General features: G+C 27.7%; 1 protein-coding gene across 1 annotated transcript in view; it reads right to left on the minus strand.

Annotated features, from left to right (window-relative positions):
- Positions 1 to 1,817: 1,817 nt before the first annotated feature.
- Positions 1,818 to 14,463, minus strand: part of LOC129919262 (trypsin beta-like) — a 48,194-nt gene continuing 35,548 nt past the window's right edge. Inside the window, exons 2-3 of the mRNA XM_056000116.1 lie at positions 3,116 to 3,142; positions 1,818 to 2,530 (exon numbers count right to left, since the gene is read on the minus strand). Coding sequence (XP_055856091.1) covers positions 1,818 to 2,530; positions 3,116 to 3,142 — 740 coding nt within the window. The remainder of the gene's footprint in view (positions 2,531 to 3,115; positions 3,143 to 14,463) is intronic.

Genomic DNA, 14,463 nt, shown 5'->3' on the forward strand with positions numbered 1-14,463 from the left:
ATTTAGATGAAAGTCATCTTGGCAAATTAGTAGAGTAACTAAAGCAAATTATTAGGGAACCCGGCCGAACAGCTCTGATTTTGACGATTTTTTTTTTCAAACGTCGGTAATTAAAAATACTTTAAAGTCTATAGATTAAAAATTGCCGGTGTTGCCGTATTGTTTTTTAAAATTAAAATTAAAATTAAAATTTTTTTTAACAAAACCATTTTTTTTGCTTAAATTTCATAAAACAAATGATAGCAAAAGATTCTCTAGGTAATTTAAGGAAAATATATAAAAGGCAGTAAGGGACAATCTTCCATCGTTTAAGCGATAAATGAAATTTTCTAACATTCTGACCTCAAACAAAAAAAAAAATATTTTGAAAACAACGTCAACACCTACAATATTTTAAAATACATTTTTAAAAAGCCAGAAGCTCATTCTTATCTCTTAAATTTAAATCCACTAAATTTGATCAAGACTTTTTGAAAAAATGGTCCTCAAACTCAGAATTAAAAAAAAAATTATATTAGAAAAATTTAAAATGACTTTTTTCCAAACTATTTATAATAAAATATGAATTTATTTATTTTTGGCCATAAATATTATCAGTTGAATTTCGAAGCAAAAAAGGTAAAATATATCACACTTTTGAAAAAAAAAAATGAAAAATTACTTCAATTTCAATGGTTATTTTTTATTAAAACTGAATTTTTGCATTGAAATTTAACTTTCAACAGTAAGGGTTATTAAATGAATAAAAAATAATTTTATGTTTAGATGTTGAACTTTAAAAAAAAAATAAGTACACTAATTTTCAAAACTTTTATTAAAAAAAGTTCTTCGAAAATGAAATACTTTTTAATTTTTTTCATAAACCGTAACACATATTGACATTTCCTTTTATAATTTGAAATAATAATAAATGCGGCCAAAAAAATTTGAAAATAAATGCATTTTATATTACGACCAAGTTTAAAAAACGACATGTTAAAATTTTTTCAAGAATTTTTTTTTTCAAAATCTGAGTTCAATTACCATTCTCTCAAAAGCCGTTCATTCAAGTAACTTAATTTTAATTTAACATATATGACTTAGCTTCTAGCTTTTAAAAAATGTATATTTGAATATTGTAGGTGTTGCCGTTGTGTTCAAATATTTTTTTTTGTGTTTGAAGTCAAATAATAAGAAAATTGCATCTATCGCTTGAACTATGGAAGATTGTCCCTCACTCCCATATATTTTTTTCCTTGAATTTCCTAGACAATCTTTTGTCATCAATTAATTTATGAAATTTAAGAAAAATTTTTGAAAAAAAATTTTTTTTGTACACAAAAATCTTCAATTAAATTTAAAAAATCAAAACGGCAACACCGGCAATTTTTAATCTATAGACTTTAAAGTATTTTTAATTACCGACGTTTGCAAAAAAAGATCATCAAAATCTAAGCTGTTCGGCCGGGTTCCCTAATATTGCCAATTTTTGAGCTTTAGTTACTCCACTAAATAACCATGCAAAAATCAGCTCAATATTAAATAGAGAGTCTGCTTGGTAGGTGGTCTTTTTTATCGTGTAGGTTAAAAAAATTTCAAAAAAAAAAGAAAGACATAAAGCTCTTTTCAAAATAATTTATTTTTTAAAAGCAAATAAGTCTCTTACTAGCTATCGACTATAGCTTTACCTTAATATCAGTTTATACTCGTGGTATTTTTTTATTTGCAGAAAATATCACTTTGTACACTAATTCCACACACCTATTTCAATTAAACATAAAACATTTACAAATTATAATTTGTTTATTATTTTATTTTGAGTTACAAAAAATCCAAATTTAACAATTATTATACTTCGCCATAACATTTCTAATCCACTTTGATTTTTTCGCCACCGATGTATAAACTCCCGGATATTCTGCCCGCCCACACCCATCTCCAAACGAAACAGCCCCAACCAGAGCCTTATTACACACCAAAGGTCCACCAGAATCACCTTGACAAGCGTCCTTCCCTCCATTAGTTGCTCCCGCACAAATCATATTCTCCGTAATTTTAATTCTTTTCCTATTATAGTCCCACTTACATTTACCCTGCGATACAATCTGAACAGTCACTTCCCTCAGCTTATTCGCTGGATTTTCCGATGACTCACGCGTCACACCCCAGCCCGTAACCTGACAACTCGTCCCAGCTGCTGGCCAATAATCGGAAGCAATTCCGACAGGAGTGATGAATTGATTCAATATCAGAGGCGCACGTAATTTCATTATTCCAATGTCATTGTTGCTTGTTTTGGCATTGTATTCGGAATTAAGAATTATTCGTGATATTTTCCTCACTTGACCTCCGCTGGCATGTCTCGAGGAACCAGCACGAATTGAGAGTGTGCCGATTGGGGTACCCATTAGACAATGTGCTGCTGTCAAGATTAAGCATTTGCTAATCACAGATCCTCCACAACCGAATTCATTGGAGTACAATATGGCGACTTGCCAAGGGGCTGACGTGATTTCAATTGGTTGACCTCCTATTATGCGTGTGTCATTATTTGGTGGCTGTCGTAAAATTACTTTTACTGCTTCCGTTTTAACCGAGGAAGAAATTACGAGAAGTAGAATGGTTACAAGATAAAACATCTGCGTGCAGGTTATATTTTATTATGATGAGAATGATGATGATGATGGGCCACTTACGACCAACTCAAAACATATAAAAAGCTTTCAAGCTCTTTTATATCAAAAAAATGAAACCTTTTAGCCATAAAACATATATTTGTATTAAACTGGAAATGAGCCTCAGGTCGTAATAAAACCAATAAAAATATACAATTCCAGATTTGTTTTTATTTAAATTTGTTTTTATTTTTTGTTAGAACTTTCACCAATGATGCAGAATTGATTGCTAACTTTTTTTTTGTATTTTTGGTATATTTGTACTTTCAATCAAAGCAAAAGACAGAAATCAAGAAAGATAACACGAAAAATTATCATAATTTATGAGAAACGCCCAGATAATATATTTAAGGTTTACATCTTTATTTAAGTTCAAGTTATTAGTTAAATTATGTTAAAATCTTTAATTCGCTTTCAAGCAATAAATTATTGGCGTTTTGCATTTAATTGTGGAACATTTGAATACATTTTTAAAATAAAAGTTAGGTCTAAAAATACAACTGAAACTTAGAATCAAATATTGAACACAAGCCAGTTTTTATTTTCCATTTAAATAAAAGAAAAAAAATCTCAGTGGATCTGTTCTGTTGGCGCTCAGTAAAGTTGTAATTTTTGTATGTCAAATTAAAATATTATTGATTTAAATAAGTAACTTTAGTGGAGTATTACAATATTTATGAATAATTTGTGTTTGTGATACATAACGGGAAAAAAAGACCACCTAAAAACAAGCGGATTCCGAATTAAATCAAGTTTTTTGCCAAGATAAAATTCATCTTAAATTAAGTGGATATTTCTTTTTAATTTCTTGAATTTGCAAATTAAAAACAAATCCGCTCAATTTAAGAGGAAAATCTTCGTATTCTTATTTTTAAACATTTAAAAAAAAAAATTGGCAGTCACTGGGGGATCGATCCCACAACTGTATTGGGTCACTAAGCGCTGTTGGAATCAAGTATGATAAACTTTAAGCTGAAGTCTGACGATAATTTTAAAATTTGTATTTTTAATAGGTTTATTAAGATGAGAATTCACATTAAAATGAAATGAAATTCACGTTAAATCTAGCATAATTCAAGCGAATTCCATTTCCCAACAAACAATATGCCTTCTATACAGCTTTACAGGAGCTACATTAACACCTGTAAAGCTTTATAGATACAAATTCGTTAGTCGGGTTATTTTAAGCGGAAATCTTTTTATTTAGGAAGGGCATTTAAAGTGGGCATCATTTTTTTTAAGGTGCCTTTTTTTTTTTGGCTATAATGGCTCAGTAGAAAATTTCATCGATTTTAAAATTTATAAACCTTACAAATATAATTTAGGTATATAGTTAGTAAATAATCACCTTAATCTGTCTATTAATTCACTATGATTTTAAGTAACTTTTGATGAAATTTTTCCAAACATTATTTTAACATCAAGCAGTATCAATAAAGCACTTTCGATAAATTCAATTTTTATGTGAAAAGACTTTAAATGATACCTATAGATCATTATGAAACGTTTGGGAATCATCGCTCAAAACGTTAGTTTATATAAAAGCATGTCTTCGCTTTTATAAGGGTTTTTAAAGTGATGTAGAATTTGTTAACCTCATTCTTTTAATTGGCAAAAAAAAACATGTCTTAAAAAAAGAGTGTAATAAACTTTAAAGACGCTTCTTTGGAATTTTGGTAGATTTTCAGATTAAAGCCTGAACTACATCAAAACACAAATTCAAAAAAGTACGAAAAAGTAAACAAAGCTCAAAATATAAAAATCACATGTATATTTACCTGACATCTGTTGGAAAAAAATTGACTAATTGAATTTGAAGTTTTGAAATTTCAAATTAAAAAAAAATTGAAAAAATAAACAAATTACAGTCAACTCCATCTAAGTCGAATTGTCACAGGACACGAAAATTGGTTCGAGTTAGAGGGAAATTTGACTGAGAGGAATCTATTTAATCTTTTTGCTGCAGGCGGTTTCATTAAAAACGGTAAAAATATTTGATTTAGAGGAAAATTTGAACTAAAGGTAGTACGACTTATAGGAAATCGACTGTATTTGAAATTTCAATTGTTTGTCAAAAGAGCTTTTTTTACGCAAAATGACAGGAACTATGTAGTCGAAGAGCTACCTTACGGAAAGGATATAAAATATTGTTTGAGTGTATTAGTTTTTAAAACTTTGTGAAAATTGAAAGCTTGGTCTTGTTCAAGCTTTTTGAATCGAATATTTTTTTAAAATGAAAGAGAGATATACAAACAAGCTACTAGGGGGAAGAAGAAAAAACATCATGTTTACTTTTTTGTACTTTTTTGACTTTGTGTTTTGATGTAGTTCAGGCTTAAGGGTATCAAATTCTTGTATCATAAAAAAGCTAACTAATATAATTACCGAATGTTTTTCTGATGAAGTTTTTGTTTTGAAAAAAAAAAAATTACGTATACACCACAGTGTTTCTACTTAAAATGAAGAAATGAAAAAAAAAAATAGTTTTCAAAAAAATTATTACCGATTTGAACTTTTTTTTAATAAAAATGCATTTTAATAAAGGGAATTAAAGATGTTTTTTTTTTTTTCTTCAAAATAGGAATTTTATATTTTTGACGAGAGAACATCATATAAATCGATGAACCCTGGCTGCACCCAAGAAAAACGATGCCATTTGGGATGGAAAATGTGTTTTCCGGCGGAAAATATGTTATCGATAGGGACATTTTTTTCGACAATTTGAAACATGCCACTGGAAAGATAACAAACAAAATAGTCATCTTATGCGAATTTTTTAAGGCTCTAAATTTTGAAAAAAAAAAAAAACAAAATTTTGGGCGGTTTTTTATTTTTAAGATTTTTTTAAACATATTAAAAATCTCAATCTTACAGAACTTATAGATAATATTATTGCACATGCGTGTACAAAAATTTGAATTTCTAAAGTAATATTTGACGGAATAACGGGAAAAACAATTTCTTATAACCCAAATTTTGTGTCCGTTTTCGATTTTGTTTTTTTAATTGAAAACTTCTTTATTTTGATAGATAGATATATTTGTACAAAATTTCAATAATTTTCATAATCAGAATTCGCAGATAACGGTTATCAGATGATATTTTTTTGACACTTTATATCCGTTTACCTAGAGAACATAGAAAACTGAATAAACCTTAGGTATTTTGTATTCTGATAATATAGTAGTCTTTCATATAATATAAAAAATACCAAATATTGTGCAAAGAAAAAAAGTTAATTTTTTTTTAATGAAAAATTATGTGATTTCAAAAAATCATTATTTATTACAGAACATAAGGAGGGCTAAGACCTGAAGTGAACTTAGACACAAAAAGTGAATTCGGAGATATAAATAGTTAAAGTTAATACGCTACCATTTAATGTTATCGAGAAAATTTTTCTTGAACAAATGACAATTTGAAACGAAACACTTTTGGACCAAAACAATGACAAATCTTAATACAGTTAAACCTTTCGCAAATTTTGGTACTAGATTTTAAGTCTTAATTTTTAGCTTAAGTACTAAACTATGAGAAGCTATTATTATCTTAAATTTTTTTTTACACGAAAGTTGATAAAAAAATAATGTTTAAATCTGTTTCCTTATGACATTATTACGTAAAATTATCGTGCGTAAACCGACTTTACAGACAACCACTTTTTGTTCAAATATTTTCGCCATGGGATATAATACATTATCAACAAATTTTAATTGGGTTGTTTAGGTACCCGTACCTTAAACATTTCCGCATAATATTTTGAAACAAACTGAGTGCAACTTCTTTCAATCAAATTAAGGTACTCTTCAATCTTTTATTTTTGAGGAAATCAAACTATTTGCTTACGAAATGCTTAGACGAAACCATTAGAATAAGTATGTAGGTACACTGTGTCTTTTGTGTTAAAAGAACCTAAAATCTCATTAACAAAGTTAAGGTATTCTCTGTTTCATAATATATTTCATTTTTTGCTCTCATACTCCTGGACAGTTTCAAATTCTCCAAACTTTTTCCTTTTTTTTTGAATACAAAAGTAAAAAATCCAAATTCTATTTTGAAGAAAATTGCTTTGAAAAGTGAAAGTCAGAGTTTTTCTTATTTTTTCTTCATCTTAACAACCAAACAACGGCAACCGCACATATCTTTGAAGTGGATCTCAGCTCATTCAAAGATGAGAGAGAGAAAATATAATGTTCCGCTGAACATCAAAACCAAAATTCAATTACACAAATGAGTTTGTGGAAAACTAAATGTTAACAACTGTCAAAGAAGAAGAACCTTTTAACAAAGTGAATCTTTGCCAACATCTCATTCTCGAACTTTCAAACTCTCTTAAGCCCCCAGTAACAAAACAACTCTGGAAAAAAACAATTTTATGTTGTTGAGAAAATTTAATTGATATTCTCACTTTATGGGTATGTTGTATACGATGATGATGCTTATGCCCACATTTGGCTACCAAAGTTAGCAATATTCTATAAAACCACTTGAAAAACAAAAAAGATGAGCTTGAAGCTTGTAGAGTATCAATTAAATCCTTTAATTGATTGAATAAATTTTATACTCTGAAATCATCCTTTGATTTAATTCCTAAAGGCTCTGATGGCAAAGATGTAGGCGAAGAAGATGTAGAACGACGGCAGATAGACGGAGGCGGAGGCGGAGGCGTATACCAATACCATCAAAACCAACTAAAGAGTCAAGGCATATTGAATTCTATTTGGAAATTTGGTAAAACGACTTGAAGACTTCTTAATTAAATTATTTCAAAGAGGATATCTTTCATGATTAATATCTTGCCTTTCATTTTATTTATATTTGTGAAACAAAGATCGTGTACAACGACCGACCGACGCCAACTCTGGATGATGTCGTCAAACGACGAACAAACGACGAACGACTACAAATAATGCTTTTCATATATCCCCCATTCCCTAAGGAGCCTTTTAGGTAACGAACAAGAACAACAATTAAGCTTATGTCCTTAGGGAAAAGGATTTTGGAATAATTGTATTGTTTTGTGCAAAAGTCGTCGTATCTTGGTGCGTAGAAAGTTATATTTGCATATATTGAATTTGTCAACCCTCTGTTTTGATAAGATTAAAGGATTTGTAAATACATTATAGAAGCTTTTTGCAAGGAGAAGAGTGAAGTAAGCAAAGTAGTGTATAGTATAATAATAATAATAATAATAATAATAACATTTTCGATTTGATTTTAATGGCATACAAAAGCAAAACAATAAAATTTCAGTGCAGTGCACAAAATTTAATAATTTTCGAGACGATTTCAGTTTCATTTTGATTTGATAAAATGTGAGCCTAAAGGTATTATGATGGGGTTAAGATTTTAAAGATTCATATAATAATCGATAGATATATTAGGTTAAGATTTTTAAAAGAACAACAGGTAGAAAATTTTCCATAAATTCAGTTTTGAAAACATTCTTATTCGGAGGAATGAATACATTCTATATTTTCTAACAAGTTAATTTGAATACAATGGGACATTAATTTTGTTTGAACATTCATTTTTATATAATTCGTACAAATATTTGTATTTAATATGAAAATTGAGAAAAAAAATAAAAAAAAAAAAAAAAAAAAAAAAATTTTTGGATAAAAAATAAATGTTTAACAAAAAATAAATTTTCAATTAGTTTTTTTGAAACTTGATTTTTATGTATATATATTCATTAAAACATAATTTGCCTTTTATTGGTATAGGTACAACTTAAATATTGGAAAATTTTTCAATTTTGTTATAGAATTTTTTTTTGAAACGGTTCCAATGATCTGCGAAAAAAAAATTTTTCATGTTAGAAGTTTTATAGAATACTTTGTTTGCTTTTTACACAGCAGGACATTCTTATTGAAATTCAAAGATTAAACCAAAGTAAAAAGATGTTCTATTCACCTTTTGTTTTTTTTATATTAAATCAATTTTTTGAAAACGCTGTTCATTAGGGTGGGTCAAAAAATCAAAATTATTTTTTTTGATTTGGTACTCCGAAAAATCGATTGCTAGACACCTCTGGAATATACACACCTAATATGAGCTCTTAATATTAATGGGAAGGTCCTCCACTTCGCAATTTTCCATTTTTACATCAAGCTTCTACTAAAAAAAATCATTTTTTTAAATCGACTTTTTAGCAAATTTCTTTACATATTCTTGTATGAAATTGAACGCTCTACAAAAAAGCATTTGGACACTTTTTTTGTTTATCTAACCGTTTAATAGATATTTGAGGTCCAAAATCGAGAAAATCCTTCAAAATTCGTTAGTTGTTCTAAATTTTGTAACAAATTGAAATATTATAATATACGCGCAAGACATGTTCTAGTAGAAAATAGATTGTTAGACAAAAAAAATCTTATTAACTTTTATCATCAATCTAACCATTCTAAAGATATTCGAGGTCAAGTTTTTAAAAAAATAATAAAAAAAGTTTTTACTTCTCAAAATTTTCTTCTTCACTGAAAATTCATTATTCTCAAATTAACAAGATATATTCTTGTAGGGGGTTCTACAAAAAATTCTTTGGAATCAATATGATTGCTTTAACCGTTTAAAAGATAATCGTATCCAAATCGCAATGCATACGAGTCGATAAGAAAACTCCTAAAATCAGTGGGCATTGGTTTGGATATGAATATTAAAGCAATCAATTTGATTCCAAAGAATTTTTTATAGAACGTTTAAGCTCCTACAAGAATATATCTTGGTAATTTGAAAATAATGAATTTTCAGTGAATTAGAAAATTTTGAAAAGTAAAAAATGTTTTATAATTTTTTTTAAATTTGCCCTCGAATATCTTTAGAATGGTTAGATTAATAAAAAAAGTTAATAAGGCCTTTTTTGTGGAACAACCTATTTTTTACAAGAATATGTCTTGCGCATTTAATTATTATAATTTTTCAATTTGTTACAAAATTAAGAACAAAAAACGAATTTTGAAGGATTTTCTCGATTTTTGGACCTCAAATATGTATTAAACGGTTAGATAAACGAAAAAAGTGTCCAAATGCTTTTTTGTAGAGCGTTCAATTTCATACAAGAATATGTAAAGAAATTTGCTAAAAAGTCGATTTAAAAAAAAATGATTTTTTTTTTAGTAGAAGCTTGATGTAAAAATGGAAAATTGCGAAGCGGAGGACCTTCCCATTAATATTAAGAGCTCATATTTGGTGTGTATATTTTAGAAGTGTCTAGCAATCGATTTTTTGGAGTACCAAATCAAAAAAAGAATTTTGATTTTTTTGAGCCACCCTACTGTTTATAACTTTAATTTCATTGTTCGAATAATATTTTTTTTATCTTTTTTTTAAATGTCTAAAAATTTTATGTTAACCAATTTTTTAATTTAATTTTTATGAAAATTCTTTGTTAAAACAAAAAATAAGTGGCATAATTTGTTTGATGGCCAATAGAATCTTTAAAGATAATTTTGAAATTTTAAATCACTTCACTTCAATAATTGAAGTTAAGTCTTTAATTCTAAGTGTTTCTGTTGTTTTCAAATTTAAATTTGTAATCTTAAAATAATTTTTCCCAAAGGTTATTTCATCTTCTTTTTTTGGAAAATCCATGCATTGAAAATAAAAAAACGCTTTCGAGCAAAAACTCTTAGATAATACAAACAATTTAAAAAAAAAAGTTTATATGTTTGAACCGTGAAGCTCTGAAAGTTTTAACTAAATATTTTTTTTTGATCCATCATCAAACTTTTATTTTTTTTGTTTGAATATTATTTATTCACATTTTTTTTTTTTCAAAATGAGGTTTAAAGTATACACAATATAGTAAACAAATTTAAAATCCACGATTTTTTAATTGCGATATAGGTACTATAGGGCAAGTTTAGGATTCGTAAAAAAAATCGAACTCGAGATAACAATTTTACATGACATTACGATGATTGAGAATGCCAAAAAAGTGGGTCCGGCAATTCTGTCTGTATGTCTGTCTGTCTGTCTGTCTGTCTGTGTGTCTGTCTCTATCTGGAGCTGCAGCCTAAACGAGTGAAGTGATTTTCTTCAAACTTGGTAGTTAGCAGTTTTTGGTGATTCCCTAGAGGGGAAATTGAAATTTTTTTTTTATGACCAAAACTAACGGTACCTGCCATATAACGGAAATAGAAAAGTTAATTTTTTTCAAAAACGGCTCTAACGATTTTGATTAAAATTTTTGTGTGTAGTACTACACATAAGAACCCACTTTTTAAATAAAAAAAATATTTTTTGTACCGTTATTAACGGTACCTGTCATAGAACGGGTTTTTTCATTTCTGAATATCTCATACAACATTAACCCGATTTTAATGAAAATTTTTACACAAACGTGTGTAAGTAAAGATAATATTAAAAATTTAGAAAATTTTCAAAAAACGCATTTTTGGATTTTTAAAAAATATTTCAAAATTTTTTTTTGAAAAATCAATTTTTTGAAAACGGATCAATGAAAAATTTTGAAATTTAGTTTTTATGTGTAAATTAATTATTTCTTCAAAATGGCATTCCAACTTTTTTTTTGAAAAATGTTAAAAAATTTTTATACATAAAAAATTATTTTTTTAAAAAACGGCTCCTACAATTTTCGAAAATTTTTTTCTAAAAATACCTTTTTATACAAGAAATAAAATGGCATATTTGTTTTTTGTTTTAAGATAATTTAAAACGGAGTTTAATTAATTATAAAAACAGATTTAATTTTTTTATACTACTTATAAAATTTCTTCAAAATATCAAATTTTAAATTTCTTGAATAAAAAGCTTTAACATTATAGTTACTTTAAGCATAAGAGCAAGTACGTGCGACCCCAGTCGTGCAATTTATTTATTAAATTTTCACACAAATTTTCTTAATAATTTTTGTTTACTACATATTTTTAATTAGCTTTTGGATTGAACTGGAAACATTCAAAACTGACCAGTGTGACTATTCCTTGTCCCCAAATTTCTGCGTATTTAATAGCCTATATTAGCACAGTGACCTTAATATGATTTATCTAGACCCAAAATATTTTAAAACAATTTGAAAATTTACAAAAACACTGTTGGAGCAGGTAAATCAAATAAACTTCCGCAAAAAAACATGAAATCCATTTGTTCGTTTTTATGTTATGAGTACCTATTAAAATAATTAAAATTTTGTCATTTCAGCAAAAATAAACAACTAAAAGATAAATGTAACAAAACAGATGTTACTTATTCAAAGTTTCCGGATGGACTATTTTATTCAGCCTTTTCTCAGTAGACTGACTCCTTTTGAATAATATATATATTACATTAGTCGAGAGTATTAAAAAAATTCTATTTTCTTCAGTAACAAAAAATGTGCAAAATTAGACAAAGACTTACATTGACATTTGCATTAAAAAAACACGACAGAAGGAATAAAAAAAAAAAAACAAAATCGGACATTAGAGTACAATTAAAACTTCCTGCATAAAGTACTTGCATTTACAATGGCACCGCCTGTCGTTAATTTTATTTTAAAAATTCAAGCTTTTATCAAATGCAATGATTCTAGATTTCCATCAGGTACAAACTGAACAAAAGAATGTAGGTAGTATTTAGCTGAAACTTCTTTATATAGTTGAATTGTTTAAAGGATTTCGTTAGAATTTTTTTTTTATTTATTTTGTATTATATAGTCCTTGCTTTTAATTTGGTCCCTCTGATGACGTTTTTTTGCTTTTTTTATACAAATTCTACAAAAAAAAAAACAAATCTGCAAATGGAAATTTAAGTCTGTCCATTAAACACGAAAAGAAATAGAATCTATATACCTAGGTAGGTACTAGGAGCAGTGAAAAGAAGAAGAGGAGAACTTTCTCGTTGTATACTCAGCTGAATGTACTCGCATTAATCTTATACGAGTAAATTACATGACCATTACAAGAAAATCATATTCTCATCTTTATCGTTTAGACTTTATCTTTCTATTTATGGTTTGTTTGTTTGTTTTTTTTTTCGTTTTTGTATTTTTTTTTCTCCTAGGACCTAGTATATTGAACAAGGATGGACACTCAGCGAGCGTTAACTGCTCTTTCATTTTTGCTTATTTTAGCTTGAGCGCACGCTTTATTATATTTTTTGTTCTTCATTTTTGTATTTTTAGGATATTTTTTTGTTATTTTTATTTTTATAATGCGAAATTCTATGAATGGTAAGAGTGTTGTCGTTGTGTCCTTATGTTTGAACATTTTTCGTTCGTTCTGCTCTCTCTCTTAAAAATAAATTAGAATTGAGTTTGTGTTGGTACAAAGGAGCTGTTAATTGAGTTTTATGGATCGTGAAAATTATAAGGCATGAAAAATATATACGCGAACAAAAAATATTATTTTATCTCGAATGGTTAGAATTTGCTTTAAAAAAAAAATAAAGGAAACTCCTCGCAGGACTCTACACAGGAACTGGAATTGTATAGAGGAGACTTGGTTGGAGGGGGTTTGCGAGGAAGTTGTAAAAAACAATTAACTTTTTTTTTTTAAATCATGCTTCCACAAAGCAATTTGTTCCATGAGAATAATTTGTTTTTCTTAATTTTTAAAAGGATTCATGAGTGTTTTTTATATTGTTTTTTTCCCAATTGTTCTTGTTATATTAGCTTCTTTAATTCAAGCGAAATAAAACTGAATTATGCTAGTTATTCAGTTCACTGAAAATAATAAATTTCGTAAAATTACGAAAATCGTTTCATACACTACATTTTCGTTGGCCCAACGAAACTTTCGTTGGCTCAACGAAAATATGTAATTTTTCGTAATAATGAAAACCTTCATCAATTAATGAAAACGTTTCATACACTTTTTCTCCCTTTTTAGTGCCAAAAAATCCAATTCAATGAAAAGATTCATCAATTAATGAAAAATTTCATACTCATTTTAAAGAATAAAAATAAGAATTTTTTCCTTACTTTATCAAAGTTTTAATTAAGTAACGAAAAAATTCATTAACTTATGAAAATAAAAAATTCTTCATATACTAATGAAATATTAATTGGCTTATGAAAAAATACATCAGTTAACGAAAAAAATCGTTGCCTTACAAAAAAAAAATAAAATGCACGACTGGGTCGCACGTACTTGCTCTTGTAGTTCACAGTATCTTTATCTTAAATATCTATTGGAAATTTAAGATTTTGTAGAAAAAAAAAAATCAAAAAAAAAAAAAAATCAAAAGTTTAAAAATTAAATTAAAAATTTTTTTTTTTTCAAAAATGTTTTTAAAAATATTTTTTTTTAACATTTTATACCTAATGATCTCTGTAAATTTTAAATAAAATAACTAATGCTTTGATAAAATATATGAACTTAAAAAATATGTCAATTTTCGAAAAACGGCAACGCCATATTTCCATTCTCCGCATTTTTTGTGAAAAACTAAAAACGCAGTTTTATTGGAATCAATAAGAGTATTCCGCACACCAAATTTGATCAAAATCGTTAGAGCCGTTTTCGAGAAATTTGCAATACCTCGAAAACGTTATATGGGAGGTATGCGTTAAAATGGAGATATTAAAAAAATAAAAAAAAACGGGTCTAGGGAATTACGTAAAAATCATCTGTACCAAGTTTCAAGCAAATCCATCCATCCGTTTAGGCCCTAGCTTGATGTACAGATGGACGCACAGACGCACAGACGCACAGACCGACGGACGGCATGACGAAAACCACTTTTTTGATCTTCTCCATCATCGTAATGTTGGTTTTGATTAAAACCTCGATTTTTTTTTTCTACACGAAACCAATACTTGCCCTATAGAGCAAGTAAAAACGTAGACTTGGGTGCATTTCTGTTT

Source organism: Episyrphus balteatus, chromosome 4, assembly GCF_945859705.1.
Source record: "Episyrphus balteatus chromosome 4, idEpiBalt1.1, whole genome shotgun sequence".
In the NCBI taxonomy this organism is placed as follows: domain Eukaryota; kingdom Metazoa; phylum Arthropoda; class Insecta; order Diptera; family Syrphidae; genus Episyrphus; species Episyrphus balteatus.